The following is a 22757-nucleotide window of genomic DNA, read 5'->3' on the forward strand; positions in this document are numbered from 1 at the left end:
ATTTCCCTTTTTTGAGTACCTGTTCTGTGCCTGAGTGTCAAGAGAGGCAAAATCTCCTTTTTTGAGTACCTGTTCTGTATTTCAGTGTCAGGAAAGGCAGAATCTCCCTTTTACTCAGCAGGGACTGATGGAGCCCCTTAGGAAAACCCTTCAAGTCAGCTCCACCTTGTGCCTGACAGAGCTTCAGATGCTCTCAGGCTGGGTTTTGTCCCCTGGTGTCAGCTCTGGGGACCAGTCCCTGCCTGGCACTCACAGCCAGGGATGTGATGGATCTGCATTTTTGACACTGCAATCACTGAACACCAATCCATGGAGAATTTGGACTTGTAGTTTTGATTAAAATGATTGATTTTTAAAGCAGCCTCAGTTCGTTTTGGGCCATTAGAGGGTATTTGAAAGGAAAATAACTCTTTAATTAAATTAGTAGTGTGTAAGCATCCTGCTCTGCTTTCTAAGCAGAACTTCTGGGGCTTTTTAAATCATATTCCCTTCAGTTGGTTGTTGGCACATTTTAAGGTTAAAAGCGATGCAAAATTATTAAGACCAACAAACCCGTGCTGGGCAACTCTTAAACTTCAAATCAAGTTTTTCCTTTGGGAAAACACCCAAGTTGTGTTGTTGTGTAAAGCAATTCTTGTCCCCCCACCTGGATGTGATATATTAACGTACCCCACGGAAGGAATGCTGTGTAAACAGCAAAGTGCTTCCCTTTTATTTGTAAAACATCCTTTTCAGACTACAAACACGTCTAAAAGGTTCAGTTTATGGAGAGAATCACATAAGTAAGATAAAAGAATGTGTATGTTTCAGTGCTGTGCAATAGAAGGAGATAATTTATGCTCTGTATCTGCGATTAGTGACCCGAGGCTGTTGAACTTCCTCTTTATGGATTGGGAAAATGCTGTGACAGTTTTCAAGGGAATTGCTCTCTTTGAGTTTAAAAGAGATGAAAATGGGTCTGCTAACAAGGACCAGCTTCAGCGGGTGCTTTCATATTCCTCGTGTTTAAAAAAAAAAAAAAAGGGAGGCAAGAAAAGCAAAGGCAATAAAAGGCAATTGGGTGCTTTGATATGTGTGACCCCAGAGGCTGCAGGCAGCAGCAGCAGCTGGGGATGGCAGCCAGGGCTGCAGGAGCTGTCCTGGGGAGATTTGTGCAGTGCCTGTGGCTGGGAGGAGGCAGAAGGGTGTTCTGAGGAGGGGAGCCGCCGTTTGGTGCCCGTTTTCCTGCTCTCAGGGGTTGTGGTGTTTCCCATATTGATATTCCCAAACCCGGGAATTCCCTCTGCCCGTGCTGGGCTCTTGATCCAGGGTGGTGAGCACCAGCCCAGGCCGGGATTTAGAGCTGCCCTCCCTCAGCTGGGGCAAATTTGGGAGGAAATACCTGAAAAGTGCCTCCTGATTCAGGTGTGGCTTTGCTGCACCCTCAGAACACGATCTCTGGGAGGTTTGAGCTGCTTTGGGCCTTTCAGCTGCAAAATTCCATTTACTGTGGAGAAATATCATCAGCAATCTCTGATCTGGAGGTGATTAAACCAAGGGGCTGTTTGTTACTAAAGACTGGGCCAGGAAAACAAACAGCTGGGAGCACATCTGGAGCATGGCTGCGTTTGCAGCAGGCACAGTAAATATTGAAATTGGAGCTAATGCTGCCTCCTATTGCAGATGAATTTCTCATGTGCTCCTTGGGAAGCACTTGTGGGACGAGTGCTGCAGTTTACACCAGTTCAAGTGCTGGGAAATGCCTTTGGATTTGTCAGTGTTGCTGGTGCCAGTGCATGAATGTTTGATTTCACTTTTCCAAGGTACTCGGGGAGCTCCGGGGCTTTTTGGGGCAGGTTCCCAGGGAGATGGCACAGGCAGAACTGCAGACAACTGCACAGGCAGCTGAAATGTGGGCCTCAGTATTGATCCAAAGGCCTCTCCCCCTAACTTGTGTGTCACACAGAGCTCCTCATTTGATTACACAATCCCTAACACTCCCATTTCCCCAAAGACAGGCAGCTTGCACAACCAAGTCCATGGAAGTGTTAAAACCTTCCTGGGAAGATTCTCTTGGGTGAAAGGAAGCTGATGTAGATCATGAGCTCTCTCTAAACCATCAAACCAAGTTTTATACAAATTCCCTGAATGCCTTCTGGTCATTTTGTGTTTTGGAAGGGTCCCTGCATTTCTGGTAGCTCAGAGAATCCTCCTGTTTGCAGTGGGTCTGGAGGGAACGGGCTGTGCTGATTCCCTTGGGGCGAATCCTTGTGCCCAGGCCAGGGAAGAGGCATCAGCCCTCATCATCATCATCATCATCATCATCATCCTCAGGAGGCTTCTGGAGTCAGAGCCTTTTGAGTCTGGCACTGGTGGGTTCCATCCAGTGCCTGCAGTAATAGAGGAAATTAATTTGAGTTCTGCACGAGGACTGAGTGCTTTCTGCTGCTTGGGCTCTGAGCTTTCTGCTGCTGGACCTGGCAGTGAATTAACACCTTGACTTCTTTAATAGAAGTTATTAGTGGCTTCATTTGTTGGAGTTGTAATGCTGTGCTGATTATATGGCCCAAGACAAACGATTAACTTTGGAATTGTGCATTAGCTTGGCTGTTCACTGCAATTCAAAGCAGAGTGCACATGGTGGCCATGGGATGTGCTAGAGGTTTAAAAACCACATTTCTCTATTTCAGAACTGCTTTCCTTGTGCCCCATCCCAGTTGTCTGTATGTTCACACTTCCAGCACCCAAGAAAAGTTGTTTTTTTTCCTTTTTATCTCTCTCCCAGCTTTTCCTTTGAGATTTTTTCTCTTTCAGCAGGTAAATGCATCCCGTTTATTCTCAGTGTAGTTATTTCTGATTTTAGTGTTTTCAATATCTGGCTATTTCCAGCTGAATGGAGAGCATCTTTGCAATCTTTCTGTTCAGATTAGATTGCAGCCTGTGGAGCTGCTTTGGGGTATGTTTATTTAGTCCTGATTTACATACAAACACAAAGAAAAACTCTAAAGCCCGGTGTTGCTAATTCAGCTATTGACACCAGGGCAGGCAGCACCAATCTGTGTTAGAAATTCCCTGTGTGCTGAGATACAGCCCTGTCTCTGCACATTGACATTTTTAAGATTGCTGCTTTGTTTCCTTGATGAGCTCTCTGGGTGTTAATTGTGGGCACGGTTTTGGTGGGGCTGTGTCTGGCCCCGTTTGCCCGCCCTGCTGAATTCTGTGTGAAAGAAAAGCTGATTTTGCTCTGGTCCCAGCCATCAGCTGGTCAGTGGCACACATGCTAGAGGCAAACATTTCAGTGAGTGACCATTTACCAGTGAATGACATCCTCTGGGGAGCTGCACAAGGAAACATTCACTTCCCAGGCATTCATTTCCCAGCACACTTTGTTTCCTCCCAGGAGCAGCGTTTGCTTTTGTGGTGAAGCAGCCAAGTCTCAGGCTCTGGCTGCTCAGTTTATTTTCTTTCCTTTACTTTTTGTAATTTCCAACCCCAGCCTGTTGGCAAAGTGCTTGGGTTTTTCCTGTTGTAAATTCCCTGCCCATGAGGTGATATTTTATCAGGCAGTGACTGTTCAAACTCGGGGCTGGGTTTGCAGAGCAAACTCCTGCTTGTTTTATCCTCCAGCTCTTGGTGTGTCTTTGTTCAAAGGTAAACCCCTCGGTGAGATGGTAAAGAAAATGTGGCCTCTTGATATTTAAAAGGTGAGAAATCTATTTAAACTGTGGATGATGGCTTTGAATAGCCCCACTGCTGAGTGCTGCTTGTTTTAATAGAAGTGATAAATACTGTGGCTGGTGCTGCTCTGCAATTAGATCTGAGCTATGTGCTATAAATGACATTTAATGGCAAATGTCAGGCGGGGCCCGAGTGCTATCTTCATTTCAGTGTTGCACTTCTTTGGCACAACGCTAAAAAAACCTTAATGGAATTTAATTACCAGAGCATCCATTCAGTGCTCAGTGAAAGGCATTTGTGATCCCATGAGGTGGTGCTGGCTGCTGGCTCCTGGTGCTGAGCTGGGCAGGGGATGCTCAGGAGGGTCCCTGGCACTTCTGGCTCAGCAGCTCCCTCAAATCTGCTCCTGGAAAAGGCAAAATCGGTGAAAATCTGTGAGCAGGGTGGGCTGGGAGAGGCAGCCAGCAGGAGCAGGGATGCTGTGGTCAGAGCCAGAGCTGATTTCTCTCTCGGGGTGTTAATTCCAGCCCGTTAATGACTCCGGGGGGTTGGTGCAGTTACAGCAGAGCCGTGGCACCCCCAGGCCTCACTGGATTTGTGAGTTTCTGTGAAATTGGTGAGTTTGTTGTGCGGGGGATTTCCTTGCCCAGCTGGGCGCAGGGTGGTCCCTGGGGAGGCACTGATGGAGGGGCAGCAGCTCTGGGGGCTGGCAGCACCTTCACTGCACAATCACCTGGGATTCCACCGAGCGTGACATGTGGGGGGAAATAAACCCTGGATGGGAAAAAGGAAACAGAGCAGAAAGAGACCACAAAGGGATTAAATGAGGTAGTAAGCAATGACCCATAACCCTCATGGAACATCTTATCATAGCTTTATTTTAAGCCAGTCAGTTTTTAAGCATAACTGCCTTTTTTTTTTTTTTAACAAGATGAAATTATCTTTTGTCGTTTAGGATCACAGTGAAATTTTAAGGGTATTTTGTACCTAAGTGTATTTCACTTAAATGAGAGCAGGTGACTTGCTGCTTCTCAGCACAGTGAGCAGCTTTGTTTTGGTAAAGCTGGAAAGCTGATGGGATAAACAGTAGAGTTTATTTTAAATACAGACATCTCTCATGGTCATTACCTGAAACGAATCATGTTCTTTGTCTCCTCTAAAACCCTGGATGAGGCTGGCTGTGCTCGAGGTGAGACGTGAGAGTGACACTAAATGAAATCAAGGGCTGACACTTGCTCCACATCAGCCAGCATTTGTAAACCCTGCTGGGTTTGCTGAACTTCCTTAGAGCTGCACTGTGCTTGGAGCACTGGGAGCTCCAGTGCTGCTCCTGCTGGGGTGGCTCTCGCTGCTGGCTTCACCACAACCAGTTCAGTGCATTTCATTTTACTGCATTTCCTGTGAGGTGGGTCTCATTGCTGCATTCACCAGGCTCAGTTCACTGCATTTCCTTTCATTGCATTTCCTTTCATTGCATTTCCTGGTGAGGTGGATCTCAGGATCTCCCTGCTGGGTTCACCAGGCTCAGTTCATTGCATTTCCTTTTATTGCATTTCCTTTCATTGCATTTCCTTTCATTGCATTTCCTTTCATTGCATTTCCTGGTGAGGTGGATCTCAGGATCTCCCTGCTGGGTTCACCAGGCTCAGTTCATTGCATTTCCTTTTATTGCATTTCCTTTTATTGCATTTCCTTTCATTGCATTTCCTTTCATTGCATTTCCTTTCATTGCATTTCCTTTCATTGCATTTCCTGGTGAGGTGGATCTCCCTGCTGCCTTCACCAGAGTCAGCTTGGTGCTGCTCATTGCATTTCTTGTGAGATGGGTCTCAGTGCTGGGCTCCCCAGGCTCAGTTTGGTGCCTTTGGTTGCCTTTCCTGACGGGTCTGTCCTGCTGCAGAGCTGCCACAGCTCTCCTGTCCCAGCAGAACACGCCGTGCTCCCAGGGCTGTGCTGAGCTCAGGGCTGTGCTCTCAGGGCTGTGCTGAGCTCAGGGCTGTGCTGAGCTGTGTTTTTCAGCAAGTCTGGCAGCTCCAGTGCCAAACTCCCACGCTGGGAGACAGCAGATGGCATCTCCTGGGCACTGACTGCAGGGAGGGCGGGCCCCAGTGCTCTGCAGAGCTCCAGCCTGGGCACTGGGGCTGCCTCGCGGGCACAAACAGCCCTGAGATGATGGTGTGCCCTGCTGGAAGAGTGGGTTTGGGCACACTGTGCAGCTTTTAAAGGTGTGCACAGGCTGCTGGTTGGTACTGGGGTGGCTCAGTGGGCTCAGGTGTGTTCTGGGGCTCTGGTGCCCCAAATGACCTGTGTGTGATGTTTGCAGGCAGTGCTGCCTCACATCCTGTAGGTGCAGAGCAAACACTTGTGAGCAGTGTCCCTGAGTGTGCCTCCATCCCCTGGGGCTGGGCCAGCTGCGTCCCTGCAGGTGCTCTGAGAGCCTGGAATTCAGGGCAAGGTGAGTGTGAGGAGTGTTTTGTATCTCAGTGTGAGGAATTCAGGGCAAGGTGAGTGTGAGGAGTGTTTTGTATCTCAGTGTGAGGAATTCAGGGCAAGGTGAGTGCGAGGAGCGTTTTATATCTCAGTGTGTGTGAGGAATTCAGGGCAAGGTGAGTGTGAGGAGTGCTCTCCACCTCAGAGCTCCTCCTACACCAGGCTGAATCCATTCCCAGCATGCTGAGGTGACTCAGTGAATTCCAAAAGGAGTTTTGTTGGTGAATAAAAAGGACACGTGAAAAATTCTTGCTGTAAACAGTCAGCAAAAGTCAGTTGTGAAAAAACCCGATATTGTTTTGTCAATAAATTACACTGTGCCCTGCATAGATCACAGGAATGGGCCTTTGCCCTGCAAACAGCAATATTTGCTCCCCCAGCAGCTCATTCCCAGCTCAGCTCACACTCAGTGCATCCTCTGATCGATTATCACAGCTTTCCCAGGGCTTCTCATTTCCTGCCTCCATCAGTGCCCTCCATCAGCCCCAGTCACACAAACCACAGCCTCTGTGCCAGACCAGCCATCCAGGCACGTTTCCATCAGGAAATCCCTGGAGATGGAGCATTAGATACCAGCAGCAGGTTTAGGGCTGCAGGCTCTGCCTTGGCTGGGGTGAGGGCACAGCCCTGCCCTGGGCAGGGGCACAGAGGGTTAATCTGCATGTGCCCACATCACTGCTTTTATTTCACATTTGTGTTTCTTGCTGAACATTGACAATGCTGCTCTGTTTGCAAGGAGTAATTATGTGTTGCTATGCAGGCATCTGAATTAAATAATCAAGCTGCAAAAATAACATTCATTTGTAGTAATAACCTCTGCATTTCCAGGCTGGGTTTGCTTGGCTTACAAACAGCTGATCAGTTTTCTTAATTAATTAGCAAACAGCCTACAAAAAGATACCCTGAGAACGTTGGATTACACGTGCTGCTGTGGAGAAGGAAGAGAAATAATCCTTGCTGTGTCTCCTTAGCTCCTGATTTCCAGATAGGTTCATTTGTCCCCCCTCTGTGGGGGGAAAAAACCCAACAAAACAGTGAATTTGAGTGGTGTTTATTGTTCCTTTTCTCTCTTGGACTATAGCAAATGTCAGAATGGACTGAGTGAGGAGGAGTGAGGTTTCATGTGGCAAACAGGTTGGGAAGGGAGATGTTCTGTTCCTTGTCCTGTTTGTGTCTCTGGGATTGCTGCCAGTCTGTGCCCATCTGGCATCCCCAGCCCTTGGCACGCTGTTGCCAAAGCTGGCTGGGGTTGAACCTGGCTCTAAAGAGGGCAGGGTGTGATTGTTCCTGCCCTCAGAGACTGTTCCCCCTGGGAGGAGCTGCAGGACATCTGTGCTCATGCACACTTGGGCTCTCAGCCCTGATGGAGAACCAGGGAACTCTGTCCTAAACTCTGTTTCCCCAGGGAAAAGAGGCACCTTGGAACTGTCACAAATGCTGTGAAATCAGGACATTCCTGCTTTTTCAAGAGAACTTGCAGCATTATTTTTTCCCCTTCAAGGCAGAGGCTCATTTTAAATAGAAGTTGACCAGATGCCTGTGAACTGAGATGCTTTAATCCATTTACAGATCCCATCTAATTCTTGTTCAATGTCCAAAACTGATTCATGCTGTTTAAAAGGAACGAAACCCAAAATGTCAGCGAGAATAAAACCCCCAAATGAGCACTTTGTGAGCGCTGCAGCAAAAGACAATATTTTCATTAAAGGGGAGAATGTGGTTTTGCAGCACAGGGAATCGTTCTGAGCTGACACAAAGACACTTGAAATTTCAAGCTCTTGCCATGGCTGCACTTTCTGCAAGCCTGGATTTGGCAAGTGACTGTCTGCAGCTTTTCACATGTAAAGGTGTAAAAAAGGAAAATAAAGAAGTCACACTTTTAGGAGGGAGGGGAACACTTCCTTTGTGTGCACATGGTTTGGAAATAAAGAGTCTGCCACAGGAGTGGGTGCCTTGACACCTCTGAGTGCAGCCTGCTTTATAAATGACATGAGTATTTAGGAAGTTGGCTGGCAAAATAGCATGTCTAGGAATTTCTGTGCCATGAGGGATGGAAATGTGAAAAGGGAGACTCTGACAGACGTTTTGTATTTTTAGCAAGATTGAAGCTTCAGGTTAAACCCCACAAAATGCTCTGTGCTGGAGAGTGGGCACAGAAGAGGGGTTGTCAGGGTGCAGCTGTTAAATGAATGGGACCAAAATGACCAGTGGTGGTAAAAAAAGGTATTTAGGAAGGAGATGAGCTCATCTTCCCCCCAAAGAACACCCAGAGAATTTGCAGAGAGATGCTGGGTTGATGTTTCCCATCATTGCTGCGAGCTCCACTGAGGGAATTTATGAACTCTTAGCGAGAGGGTAACAGATTATTTACTTGGACTTTTTAGTCTCCAGAATTCAGAGAGACTGCCCATAAAAGCTGTGGTGCACAGAGCATTATTTCAGCAGAACAGCTGAGCCTGCAGCCCCAATTTCTGAGCAGCAGGCAGCAGAAATCAGAGCCTCTCACTCACTGTCCCTTTGATTTTCCCCGTTGGCTCTGATTGCAGCTGTGGTGTTTGAAAGGCTCCAGCCCGGGATGCTCAGAGGTTCTGGGGATGGGAATGGTGGAGGTGACTCAGCCCTGGGATGCTCAGAGGCTCTGGGGATGGGAATGGTGGAGGTGACTCAGCCCTGGGATGCTCAGAGGCTCTGGGGATGGGGATGGTGGAGGTGGCTCAGCCCTGGGATGCTCAGAGGCTCTGGGGATGGGGATGGTGGAGGTGGCTCAGCCCTGGGATGCTCAGAGGCTTTGGGATGTGGATGTGGCTCAGCCCTGGGATGCTCAGAGGCTCTGGGGATGGGGATGGTGGAAGTGGCTCGGTCCCAGCTTTCCTGGCACAATGCTGCCACTGGCAGTGGCCTGCCGGTATTACACAGCTCTGCTCAGGAAATGCCTTTCCCGGGAAGGTTTGGCTGTTGTTTATTCAGCAGAAAAGCTCTGACACCAGGCTGCTGCTGCTGCTGCAGGGCAGCCAGCAGAACCTGCCCACAGCCCAGTGACCTGCAAGGGAGACCCAGATGGGTTTAGGAGCTCAGGAGCAGTCTTAGACCAGCCTAGGGGATTGCAGCCCAGAGGAAAACAAGGCTGCAGTTGCCTCATGCCAGAAGAATGTTCCCTTCCCTTCAGGCCTTTGTTGTTCTCTGTTTTGGAGCAGCAGGGAGAATTGCAGACCAGGGGGTTCAGAAATGAACTGAGCAGAGTCTGGAGTGACTCGATCTCAAAGTTCTCTTTAAGTGGTGTTTATGCTTCAGGTTCCTTCTAAGAAGGAACAAATTGGTGGCTGGAGCCTCAGTGAAAAAAGAGCATTTGGGGAAGACAGTTTTGTGTAAATTTTGCTGTGAGGTTGATGAGCAGTCAGAGCCTGTAATTATTGTGATTGAAGTGCAGTATCCTATTCTTTTGTGTAATAAAGAACATCTATGATTATGTCTGGATCCATCTGTCCTTGGGGGAAAAAAACTATTATCTCTTGGTTCCCACTGCTCAGAATGGTTGCACTGAATGGTGTTACTGTGGATATTCTCTTTTGCATGTTTGGCCATAAATACTTCTTATTTGTGGAAATCAGCAGCCTGCATGAGGCCAAAAATTGCAATCCTTTTCTGATCCCTGCCTCTTCCCTTGGGTTAATTAACATGAGCGAGTAGATTGGGGTTTGCTGGTCAGATGCAGAGACACAACTGATGCAGGAGGCTCTCCCTGCCTTTGTCTGGGCTGGAAATCAATCTGTCACCAGCACAGGCTGCAGAAATGCTTTCCTCCCTCTGGGTCTGACCTGGGGGGTTTCCTGCTGAGGGCTGTGGGGCTGTGGCTCATTTCCCTCTCAGTAACACCCCGGGGTTGTTTTTCAGAGCAAGAGGGACCATCTGCTGATGAACGTGAAGTGGTACTACCGCCAGTCCGAGGTGCCCGACTCGGTGTACCAGCACCTGGTGCAGGACAGGCACAACGAGAACGGTGAGTGGGGCCAGCCTGGCCTGATCCCGGCTTTAACAGGGCCAACCTGGCCTGATCCCGGCTTTAACAGGGCCAGACTGCCCTGATCCCGGCTTTAACAGGGCCAGCCTGGCCTGATCCCGGCTTTACAGGGCCAGCCTGGCCTGATCCTGGCTTTACAGGGCCAGACTGCCCTGATCCCGGCTTTACAGGGCCAGCCTGGCCTGATCCTGGCTTTAACAGGGCCAACCTGGCCTGATCCTGGCTTTAACAGGGCCAGCCTGGCCTGATCCTGGCTTTACAGGGCCAGCCTGGCCTGATCCCAGCTTTAACAGGGCCAACCTGGCCTGATCCCGGCTTTAACAGGGCCAGCCTGGCCTGATCCTGGCTTTAACAGGGCCAGCCTGGCCCGATCCTGGCTTTACAGGGCCAGACTGCCCTGATCCCGGCTTTAACAGGGCCAGCCTGGCCTGATCCCGGCTTTAACAGGGCCAGCCTGGCCTGATGCTAGCTTTAACAGAGCCAGCCTGGCCTGATCCCGGCTTTACAGGGCCAGCCTGGCCTGATCCTGGCTTTAACAGGGCCAGCCTGGCCTGATCCCGGCTTTAACAGGGCCGGCCTGGCCTGATCCTGGCTTTACAGGGCCAGACTGCCCTGATCCCGGCTTTAACAGGGCCAGCCTGTCCCAGTCCCAGCTTTAACAGGGCCAGCCTGGCCTGTCCCAGTCCCAGCTTTAACAAGGCCAGCCTGGCCTGTCCCAGTCCCAGCTTTAACAGGGCCAGCCTGGCCTGTCCCAGTCCCAGCTTTAACAGGGCCAGCCTGGCCTGTCCCAGTCCCAGCTTTAACAGGGCCAGCCTGGCCTGTCCCAGTCCCAGCTTTAACAGGGCCAGCCTGGCCTGTCCCAGTCCCAGCTTTAACAAGGCCAGCCTGGCCTGTCCCAGTCCCAGCTTTAACAAGGCCAGCCTGGCCTGTCCCAGTCCCAGCTTTAACAGGGCCAGACTGCCCTGATCCCGGCTTTACAGGGCCAGCCTGGCCTGTCCCAGTCCCAGCTTTAACAGGGCCAGCCTGGCCTGTCCCAGTCCCAGCTTTAACAGGGCCAGCCTGTCCCAGTCCCAGCTTTAACAGGGCCAGCCTGTCCCAGTCCCAGCTTTAACAGGGCCAGCCTGTCCAAATCCCAGCTTTAACAGGGCCAGCCTGGCCTGATCCTGGCTTTAACAGGGCCGGCCTGGCCTGCCTTGCCCTGTCCCAGTCCCCCACACCTCTGCACAGGGGTGCGGAACCAGGACATGGTGTTAAACAAGGCCTGGTGGTTCCTTACCTGCCTGCTGTCACTGCTGTGTGTCCTGTTCCTGTAATCAGGGCCATTCCAGGTGTGCTGGAGGTGCTGGGCTGCACTATTAATAATAATTAACAACAACAGCAACAACATTAATAATAGCATGACAAAATTGTTATCATTATTATGAGTATGATGATGATTATTACTATTATCTCCTTGAAGGAGAATAGAAAAGCAAGATCACCCTGGATCCTTGGTAGGCCTCTGGACACTGTGCTGATGATGAAGTGAGCACCAAAGTATCTGCAGAAATTGGGGATCTCCTCTGGTTTTTGTGGCTCTGCCATGAACAGCGCCATGAGAACTCTGTTTCTCAGTCGTGCTCCCTTGCAGTGAATATTCACTGTGATTAATATTGCAGTGAGGGATGGAACTGAAGCACTTGGAGCTGAGTTTCCCCTTTTCTCTTTGCAAAAACAAGTGTGATCTTGGCTTGCATAGAAGCAGAAGGAACTTTAGTACATATCCCAGTGTCATTTATCTCCTGCCTCCAGGGAAGACATAACATTTGCTTCTGTTCTTACCAGGAAATTTCCTTGAGGCAACTGTTAAAAATTCTGAAGATACTCCAAGGTGAACCGTGCTGATAAAAGTTGATGATTGAAATGTGAAATGCAGCAACTTTCTGGTGCCTGACAGAACAAAGTTGAGCACACGCTCCCCTTATAAAGGACATCCTGTGTGTGCTTTTAGCAAGAGCTCCACAAATCTAACATTTCTGTTACTAATTTATTTGAAGCTTCTAACAATGAGATTACAGGCACAGTGTCAAAGAGTATTTTTGATAGCATGGCTGCTTTTAATGCAGTCTCCTGTGTGTGGAGAAGTATTTTTGTGTCTTCCTCAAAGGTATTAGAAAGAAGTCATGGAAAAAGTTGTCTTCCAGTTCTTTTGTTAACACTCAGAATTTTCTGTGTTTGAACATGAATGTCAATATTTACCTCAAAGCCAGAGCACAATGCAGTTACCACTGTCAGGATTTTGTTGAAGATTTGACATTAAATATGCACAGGAGCCCACACCTTATCCTGGAAACCAAACAGATTCATTTCCTTGGTTCCTCCCACCCGGGAGTGAGTGCTCCCAGTGGTCAGGATGGGTCCCAGTGCCCTTAGAAGGTTTTTCCCTTCAGAAGTGCTGGGAGAATTGATGGATGAGAATAGAAGTGATGTTCTTCCACATTAATTCCTGCAGCCCACACGAGCAGTGTTTGTCACCTCAGAGTGCATGGGGCTGTGCCCTGCTGGCCCAGCTGCTGTGTCAGGGCTGTGCTGCTGTTTGTCTCTGCAGACTCAGGACGGGAGCTGGTGATCACAGACCCCGTGATCAAAAACCGGGAGCTCTTCATCTCCGACTACGTGGACACGTACCACGCTGCTGCCCTCAGGTGGGGACACCTGGGCATGGGGGACAGCCTGGGGTCAGCCTGGGGACAGCCTGGGTCTGTGGGGACGGGCTGGGGACACTTTGGGACAGCCTGAGGACAGTCTGGGCACAGCCTGGGGCTGGGGAACAGCCTGGGGACAGCCTGGGTCTGTGGGGACGGGCTGGGGACACTTTGGGACAGCCTGGGGACAGTCTGGGCACAGCCTGGGGCTGGGGAACAGCCTGGGGACAGTCTGGGTCTGTGGGGATGGGCTGGGGACACCTGGGGACAGCCTGGGGTCACCTGGGGCTGGGGACAACCTTGGGACAACCTGGGGCTGGGGGAACAGCCTAGGGACAGCCTGGGGGATGCCCTGGGGTGGGACAGACGCGTCAGGGGCTCTGTGGGGACAGCCAGGGGGGACAGAGGTTGCTGGGGTCACTGCCCCAGCCCAGCTGTGTCCCCTCCCTGCAGTGCTGTGTGCCCTGGTGCAGCAGGGAGCTGCAGCCCTGCAAGGCTGCTCTCCATGCCAGGCGCTCGGTGGTGCCCAGCAGGAGCTGTTTGCCATCCCTGGCAGCCCAGGGCCTGGCTGGTTCCTGCATCAGCACTGGCAGCCCTGCAGGCTCCTCTCTGTGCCAGGCAGTCAGTCAGGAGCTGTTTGACATCCCTGCCAGCCCAGGGCATGCAGCACTGCCCTTCCCTCCGAGCCCCTCGTGCAGCACTGGCTCTCTGCTAGGCTGCATTAAAGGCTTGTTCTGGGTGCTGTCCCTGCTCACAGCTCAGCCCAGGCTGAGGGAGATCCCTGGTGTGTGCCCTCACTCTGCCCTGCCACCCTCCAGGCTTCTGGAGCTGCCCAGGCTGGGGGGACGCCCTCCCTTGAGATGTGCTCAGGCCCCAGCAGCCAGGCATTATTTGTCAGCTGATTTTCAGCATGCCAAACATGCATGGATATTGTCAAGATGCAAATTGAATAATCTCCCTGATAATGGAGCTCAGATGGTGTTTCACCACAGCCATCTGGAGACATTTTTTGTTCAGAGTCACTTTGCTGAAGCCACTTACTTCAAGACAAACTGGCTTCTGTTCTGGTGGGGGAAAGCCTTTGATTTACATATTAAACCTTTCTTATAAACTCAGAGCATTGCAGGGTGTGCTGGGAGCCCCTGGGACTCCCAGTGTTACACCAGGAGCCAGGCTGGAAACCTGGAGATCAAGCACACAAACTCAGCTCTGTGGCTGCAGTTTCCCGGGGACTGCTCTCACTCCCCTGCCACATCCTCTCAGTTCTTTTTCCCTTAAAAGAAAAGATAGGAACAGAAAGATAAAAATGGAATTTCCGTGTGTGCCAAACAAACTTGGGAAATAACCTGGGAGTGCAGAGGATGAGCAGAAGGATAATTGCACATGGTGTTCCTGCAGAGAGCGTGGGGGAGGCACAGTGTGTCGTGATGCATGAAAGGTTAACATGAGATTCTAATTTATTATAATGCCAGATTATTTCTCTGCCCTCTGCAAACAAATGGCTCTGGACACACAGTGGATTGATGACAAACTGGGGAATAAAAACCAGTGCTTGTAACCAGCAATATTCTGCTCTAAACAGTGGAAAAATTTAACCAGAGGGTAGTTGTAGATCTCTGTGGAGGTGTGCAACAAACATGATGTGCTTTTTACCTGGTGAGATGCAGAACTCCTGGTCTGGAGTGCTGGGAACAGGAGGTGCTGCTGCCATCCACAGAGACAACGCAGCTTAGCTGCAAAATGCCAATTAGCTGCCAGGTGAATTATTGAAAGGAAGCCAAACCTCTTTCCCTAAAATACTTTTAAAATGTGAAATATCAAAAGAAACCCCCCCTGCTCTTTTTCAGTCTCTCTAAGTGACCAAACTTGGAAAGCAGTGTCAGCCTGCAGGGAGGAAATGAGTGTGAGAGAGCAAGGCTGGCACTCAGGGTGTGCTGGGGCCTCTCAGACCTTGGACAGGGGAATTTTGGAGGCTGTGACTGTGCCTGTAACAGCTCTGCACGTTGGAGACTGTCAGCATTGCATTTGGAGCTGTTGTTGGGCTGAGGGTATTTGGGCTCCTCAGGACTGTGCTGGCTGGAGGAGAATTAATGAGAGTTTGGGAGGAGAATTAATGAGAGTTTGCAGAGCAGCATCTGAGCCACTGTGACTGCATCTCCTTCCCTTGGCACCGTGGGAAGAGCCCACACTTCTGTTAAAGCACTTTTGTTAAAGGATTTTTGTATTTATGGTGCTTTGGACATTTATGAGAGCAGGGATGCCTGTGGCTTCTCCCCAGATTGCAGTGGCACTTAATTCAAGTAGCTGTTACTCAAGCTAGAATTCTAATGCCATTTTCTCCTCTTTCTTCCTTGCAGAGGGAAGTGCAACATCTCCCATTTCTCTGACATATTTGCTGCTAGAGAGTTCAAGGCACGAGTGGATTCATTTTTCTACATCCTGGGCTATAATCCAGAGACAAGGTAAGTGAAAATGGCTTTTAAACTCCACTTCACCACTGACCTGAGCTGGTGTTCACTCAAAGGTTGGGCTCGATGATCCTGGACGTCTTTCCCAACCTTAATTCTATGAAAATCACTCAGGGGAAGAAAGGTTCACATCCAGCTGGCAGGAGGCTGGGCTGGAAGGATGCAAGGGACAAGCTGCAGATTTCTGAGTGTGTGTTTATACAGGAGAAAAATAAGAGCAGGAAATAAAATTATGCAGGGAGTCCTGATATCCAGGTGCATCTCTGGGTAAATAATGTGCTGCTTCTCAACAGCTTCTTGGAAACGTGGAAGTTTTTCAAAACTTGCAGACTTCAGCAGGAATTCTTGGCTGTACACTCCTGAAAATACTTTAAAAAATCATTTGCATATTCTAGTCAGCAAAGTTGAAATTTAGACACTTCTAAGAAAACAAATTGAAAGTTTTAACGTGTGGAAATTGCTGCTTTCATGTGTAAATAATTGTCCAGGGTCCCTATCAGGAGTTCCTGGTTTATGCCTTGCTGGCCTAGAACCAAGAGAGGCACAGGAAGGATTTTTTTGGGATCAGTTCATATTTGAGGAAGGTGTGTCCATGCTCTTCAGTCTGCCTGGGGTTTGTTCAGCCAGCCTTGGGCAGCTCTGGTGGCAAAGCTCAGTCCAGGCTGTGGCTTGGTTATTTCCTGCATTTATGGGATTTTCTAGCACAGAAAATGCCCCACAGGTGCCAGCCTTGAGCACTTTGCTGTGCAGGGGGGTATTTCCATGGGTGAGAGATGAAGAATTTGGCTCAGGTCTGTGCCCACTGAAGGGAATTGTTCGCTGAACACAATCAGCTGTGCACCTTGATTTCCAGAGATATCCTGGAGAAAAGTCTCATTTGAACTGGGGGTTAGATAAGCATGTAAATAATAAAGATTTGACTCGTCCTGTGGTGGATTTACTGTGTCTAAAGCAGATCTGGATCTTTGTGCTCCAGGGCATTGCCAGCCACTGGGTGCCTGCAGTTAGGAGGAGCTCCCTGAGTGCTGTTTATGATGAAATTGCCTATTAATGAGGCTTCCTTGCCTCACTCTGAGCTGTCCCAGGCTGTCTTGGTGGGCTGGACTGCTGAAACTCCCTCCCTCAGGCACTTCCCTGTCTCTGGGAATTCATGGTGCTGAGCCCTGGGGATATCCCAAATCCAAACACCCAAAATACTCTAAAAAGCTTCTGGAACATCACTGGTGTCTTCTTCTGAGTGGTCCACGAGGCAAGACCTGGGGAGGTTTTCATGGGTGGGGTTTTCCTGGTTGAAGTTTTCACTGGGGAGGTTTTCATGGATGAGGTTTTACTTGGTAAGGGTTTCATGATGAGGTTTTCATGGATGAGGTTTTCATGGATGAGGGTTTCATGGATGAGGGTTTCATGGATGAGGTTTTACTTGGTAAGGGTTTCATGATGAGGTTTTCATGATGAGGTTTTAATTGCTAAGGGTTTCATGGATGAGGTTTTCATGGATGAGGTTTTCATGGATGAGGTTTTACTTGGTAAGGGTTTCATGATGAGGTTTTCATGATGAGGTTTTAATTGCTAAGGGTTTCATGATGCCCCTCTCTGGTGTTCAGCACCCTCCCTGACCCCTGTTCTTGTCACTGTGCTTCAGTTTGGGGTTGGAGTGTCGGTGTTGGTGCCTAAGGGATGATTTCTCCTGTGAAATAGCATTTTTGGCGCTGTCTGTGTGGTTTTAAACCCACTTTCTGGGTAGAGGCACCTGTTAATTCTTCCAGGTGTTAGAGGATGACTGAGCCTGAAAGGATCAATGAAAGGGCAGAGCAGAGCACTTAGCGATCAGCTAATTACTCCAATTAGCCAGCTCTGCAAGGTCGCTTTTTCTTCCTTTGGTTGCAGCCAGGTTTCTTTTTCTAAGTCAGGCCTGTATTTTGTGCTGGAGCGGGGGAGGTTCAGCGAGAGGAGCCGCAGGGACATTGGCTGGTGATTTTTGAGCTGTGTTTTGGTGCTCGTGGCTGGCTGTGAGTTTCTGCTGCCGCATTTCCTCTGCTGTGGGAAGTGAAAGTGATTGGGGCACGTTTCAGGGCAGGCTCTGGGGGTTTGTCCGTTCCATCTTCCCCTTGCTCTGCTTTCCTAAAGAGGCGTTTTGGTTCCATGGAGGGTGAGAAACGCCCCTGGTTTTGTGAAATTTTTGTAAGAAAGGCTCTGAAGGCTGCAGTGAGCCCTGCTGGGGCAATGTGGGGTGGGACCCCAACAATCCCGAGCTGGGCACTCTGTGTGTAAGGGAATTTCTGCCTGAGACATCGTGGGCTCACCATGGGAGGCTCAGAATCTTCTGCAGCACTCTCAGATGCAGCTCAGCATGTTTGGGATCTATTCTAGCATGTTTATATGTTTGCAAAGAAGCTATTTTTGTGTGTTTGTAGCTGCAAAATAATTGAAGAAAACCCAGACTGCAGAAACATCCCCAGCACTGGGGGGGATGTGTAGGATGAGGCCCTTTTGTTGTTGGAGGACGAAGAGCTCCAGGAAAGGTTGTTTTGTCCTTTCTGTGCCCTTTGAAACTTGCGAAACACAAGGAAATTGTGTATTTAGCTCTGCTACAATGAACATTCCTCACTGGATTGTTACAAGAAAATGAGGGATCCTTCTGGGGCCTGATCTGTTTTGCTTACTGTGTCTTTCAAAATACAATATTTGGGGAACTTTTTATCCTTCTTTAGCCTCATGGTAGGTGGAGGCATCTCAGAAACTGGAAACCAGAGGGATGTGTCCCAATTAAAGCCGTGTGTGCTGGAGGGGACATTGCCTTCATGTAAATGGGTACCTAAGAGCATGTTTGGAATCACCCAATAAATAGAAGGGTCAGAGATGCAGGCTGAATATTCCTTAAATGGGAGAATACTGTGTGCCTCGCAGATCCTGGCTGAATTTATCAGTGGATCTCTGGCTCTATTCCTGGATCCCCTCTGCATTTATTGGCAGATCCCCACTGTACCAGCGGATCCTGGCTGTATTTATTGGCACATCCCCAGCTATATTTATTTACAGATCCCCACTGTATTTATTCACGGATCTCCAGCTGTATTATTTCGCGGATCCCTGGCTGTATTTCTCAGCAGATCCCCAGCTGTTTTTACAGATCCCCGCTGTATTTATTCACGGATCCCTGGCTGTTTTTGTGGATCCCCACTGTATTTATTTACAGATCCCGGCTGTTTTCATGGGTGGATCCTGGCTGTATTTCCAGATCCCTGCTGTATTTACCAGCGGATCCCCGGCTGTATTTGTGGATCCCCTCTGTATTTGTGGATCCCCACTGTATTTATTCACGGATCCCCTCTGTATTTATTGACGGATCCCTGCTGTATTTCTCAGCCGATCCCCGGCTGTATTTATTGACGGATTCCGGCTGTATTTATCAGCCGATTCCCGGCTGTATTTCCAGATCCCGGCTGTATTTATCAGCCGATCCCCGGCTGTTTTTTACGCATCCCCGCAGTATTTATTGAGGGATCCCCGGCTGTATTTGCAGATCCCCGCAGTATTTATTGAGGGATCCCCGCTGTATGTACGGACCCCGCCGTATTCGCTGCCGGAGCGGCGGCGGCGCGCGGAGCCGTTCCGGAGGGAGGAGGAGGAAGGAGGGAGGAGGAAGGAGGGAGGAGGAGGATGAGGGAGGGTCACAGCACATGCTCAGTGCCGCCGGTCCGAGGGCGAAGTTTGTGCGTTCTGCGTGCGGGCTTAGGTCACAGCACAAGCTCAGTGCAGGCTCGGCAGCTCGGGCAGCCCGCATGTGCCTCCATTTTGAGCTGCGAGAGGGCAAAAGGCGCAGCTCGGGCCGGGAGCGGCGGGCTCAGCGATCCTCCCCGGCCCCGGGCGCCTGGCACAGCCATGGACGATCCCCTCGGGCCCTGCAGGTAGGCAGCGGCAGCCCGGGCATGCCGCTGGTCCCCGCGGGGCTGGGGCATCGCCCCGGGGCTCCTGCCGGCCCTGCCAGCACGGCAGCGGGCACTGCCGGGGGCACGGCGGGCACCGGCGGGGCTGGGGGCTGCAGGGCAGCCGTGGGCACGCAGCCGTGGGCACGCAGCGCCCTGCAGCTCAGGGATGCTGTGACAGGAGGGGGATGCAGCAGGATGGGGCTCCTGGATGGGTGGTACCTGCTGACGGAGGGCACTGAGCCTGGCACTGAGCCTGGCACAGACCAGGTGTGAGGAGCAGCGGCTGCTGTGGCTGTGCTGGCCTGTCCTGCCCGTGCAGGTGGCACTGGTGCATCTGAGTGGCAGCAGCTGTGCAGGGCAGCATCACTGCCCTGTGCAGGGCAGCAGCTCAGGGCAGCTGTGCAGGACAGCATCACTGTCCCGTGCATGTCACCAGCTGTGCATGTCAGCAGTGCAGGACAGCAGCTCAGGGCAGCTGTGCAGGAGAGCATCACTGCCCCGTGCATGTCACCAGCTGTGCATGTCAGCAGTGCAGGGCAGCAGCTCAGGGCAGCTGTGCAGGACAGCATCACTGCCCTGTGCATGTCAGCAGTACAGGGCAGCAGCTCAGGGCAGCTGTGCAGCACTGCAAGGCTCAGCAGGCACAGGGTCAGGCTGCTGGGATGAAGGGCAGGGCTCTGGTCCCTGTGGGACAGCCAGCAGTGTCCCTCTGGATGGAAATGGGGGTGAGGGGACCTGGGGGCTGTGCTTGGCTCACACCTGTGTGTGTGTGTGTGTGTGTGTGTGTGTGTGTGTGCTCTCATTGCCAGGGTCTGTCCCTGTGTCTGTCCCCCCTGTCCTGCAGAGCTGGGCTCACTCAGGGCCTTGTTCTGGAGCTGGGCAGGCTGTGGGTGGGAAGGGGACAGGACTGTGAGTGCTGCTCACGGTGACACTTGGAGCAGGGGGTGGCCCTTAGCCCTGCACACACTGTCACTCACCTGGCAGGGCTGGGCTGGCAGGGGCTGCTCACCTGGGCACGGGGGGACACACAGGGGAGCAGCTTCAGACTAACAGAGCAGAGATTGGGATGAGAAGAGAGGAAGAAATTCTCCCCTGTGAGGGTGGGCAGGCCTGGCACTGGTGCCCAGAGCAGCTGTGGATCCCTGGCAGTGCCCAAGGCCAGGCTGGACAGGGCTGAGAGCAGCCTGGGACAGTGGGAGGTGTCCCTGCCATGGCAGGGGTGGCACTGGATGGGCTTTAAGGTCCCTTCCAACACAAACCAGCCTGTGATTCTTGTCAGAAGCTGAGGAATGAGTGATGGATAAACCTGCAGAATTCTGCCCATGTCAGTGCCACGTCCATGTCTGTGTCCTGCCCCAAGTGTCATTCCTGTAACCATCTCCTTTTATACCTGCAGAGCATAAAAAAATCAAGGACACCTCTTTGATGTGGATCACTTTGGCCATTGGCTGAACAAAGTCCTGCCAATGATGACAGAGCTCAGCCTGGCAGGATCTCCTCATGGTTAGAGAGGAGTCTCCATAGGCCTGAGCTTTGGACACATTCTTATTCCTAATAAAGGAGCTCCCTGAGAGTGTGCAGGCATCCCCCAGTGCTCTGCAGGAATACAGGGAGGTGGCAGCTTGTGTCCTTAGTGCTGGTTTTAAATGTTCCCTTCTGGACAGAAGAGAAGGGCTTGGGCAGCCAGGTCATCAGCAAGCAGCTCCTCAGGTTTGTGTGAATTGGGTTTAAAAAACAAAACCAAACAGCAAAACCAGGAACCCAACAGGGAAAGCCCCCAGAGCCCCAGCCCTGGGGGGCAGTGGGGCCAGGCTGGTGCTGCAGGAGCTGCAGAGGCTCTGAGCTGCCCTGGGCAGTGCAGCTGGGCTCTGCAGCCATTCCCTTCTTCCCCTGGGACAGCTTTGTCCTGGCTGCGTGCCCAGCAGGTGCTCCCAGCTCAGGCACTGCTGCTGGGTGGTCTGGTGAGTTAGTGCCACTCCAAACAGCTGTTAGAAATTGCTGATATATCATGGGAAGTGCTTGAATATTGGCCTTTGCATGAGGAATAGTCTCTTCCCTTTGTTCTGCCTTCATTTCAGCTTTTTTTTTGCAGGCATAAATCAGCAGGATTACCTCTTTCCCCTTCCTTCCAATTCTTCAGGATGTAATTTGTTTTAATTAGAGCTTGTTTCCAGGTGCATGGTGGAACTAGGGATACCTCCCAGCTCCTTTCATGCCTCCCATTCTTCATGCTTATCACCTGTGACACCTGTGAGCTGCTGCCTGTGCCCCGGGTGCTGCAGGTTTGTGTTCTCAGGCAGGTTCAGAGCCCAGGGCTTGAGCACTGCCCCTGATCTGATGGAGCTCCATGGAGAAGGCCCCGCTGGCCTGCACAGGAGCTGGGGCTGTGCTGCTGCTGGGAGCTCAGGCTGGTTCAGCAGTGGATATTTGGCAATATGGGGAGTGCAGAGGCACGGCCTGGCTGCTTTAGGAACTGTACAGGACCAACAGTTGAGCAGCACCAGTCCATGCTGAACTCATTCACACATCACTCCCCTGTGCCAGTGCTGCTGGTAAACAACACTCTGGTTCTGTTCAAATCAGTGTGAGCAGATAAAAACCTTTGCATTGTGCAGTGGTTCCCAGTAATTCATTTATTTGAACTTTTTGATCAAAATGCAGAAAGGAGTCTGCCTTATCTGGAGGTGAGCAGCTGTCAGAGAGGTGCCCATGGCACCTGCCAGCCAAACATTCCCCTCCCAGGTAATTCCTGTGTGAGCAGAACATTTCCTTCCTTTGGCTGAACCTGGCTGGATTTCTGTCACCTCCATCCACCTTTGGGTAGGGCACAGCACTGAGGACTCTCTATAGGCTTTTTTCCCCTTCCTCCTCTATAAACACGATGAAAGAACAACTTGATGCAGAGAAGGCTTTTCCTGTGTGTCTCTCTGTGCAAGTGCTTCCTGCTGCAGGCAGCCCAGGGCGCAGAGCAGCCTCCAGTCCCTGCCCTGCAGCAGGAGCAGGCTGGGGCTCGCTCTGCAGCGCAGCAGCTGGGGCACGTCTGCTGCTCATGGCTGCTCTGGGGAGCAGGCACTCACAACCTGCCCTGGGAAGCTCATCTGCTGGAGTACAGGCTGGATTTGTCACCCACGAGGCAAAATTGCTTCTGCTTTTTTTTTTTTTCTTCTTTTTTTTAAATTATCGCAACACACGGTTACAACAGGTTTTAAATGAAGTTTAAGCATATAAGGGTAAGGGTATTTTCTGAGCATTTGGATACTATTCCTGTGAAATGAAATTTAAAATCTTGCTTTAAAGGTGAAGGTTTAGGACACAGGTGAATTCAGGGACTTGTTTCTCTTGTTTCTCTGATTTAACTCAGGTTTGAGGCAGTGGTGGGTTTTTTTGGTTCAAGGTTGTGCAGCCTGAATGTGTTTGTCCCTGTTGTATTTTGGAGTGTGCAGTGTTTGAACATGACATAAGATAATTTGGGGTTAAAATGACAGATCCCCTTGGCTCAGTCTCCTGCCTC

At 50.7% G+C, this 22757-nt stretch overlaps 1 protein-coding gene across 2 annotated transcripts in view; it reads left to right on the plus strand.

Moving 5' to 3' along the window:
- RERE (arginine-glutamic acid dipeptide repeats) overlaps positions 1 to 22757 on the plus strand; it is a 171427-nt gene that overhangs the window by 72737 nt on the left and 75933 nt on the right. Inside the window, exons 4-6 of one of the 2 annotated variants that reach the window (XM_066563795.1) lie at positions 10039 to 10144; positions 12753 to 12849; positions 15207 to 15311. In XM_066563795.1, coding sequence (XP_066419892.1) covers positions 10039 to 10144; positions 12753 to 12849; positions 15207 to 15311 — 308 coding nt within the window. Of the gene's footprint in view, positions 1 to 10038; positions 10145 to 12752; positions 12850 to 15206; positions 15312 to 19147; positions 19226 to 22757 lie in introns of those variants that run through there. The other variant, XM_066563796.1, reaches the window with a different exon arrangement.

This window comes from Molothrus aeneus, chromosome 21, assembly GCF_037042795.1.
Source record: "Molothrus aeneus isolate 106 chromosome 21, BPBGC_Maene_1.0, whole genome shotgun sequence".
NCBI classification, from domain to species: Eukaryota; Metazoa; Chordata; class Aves; order Passeriformes; family Icteridae; genus Molothrus; species Molothrus aeneus.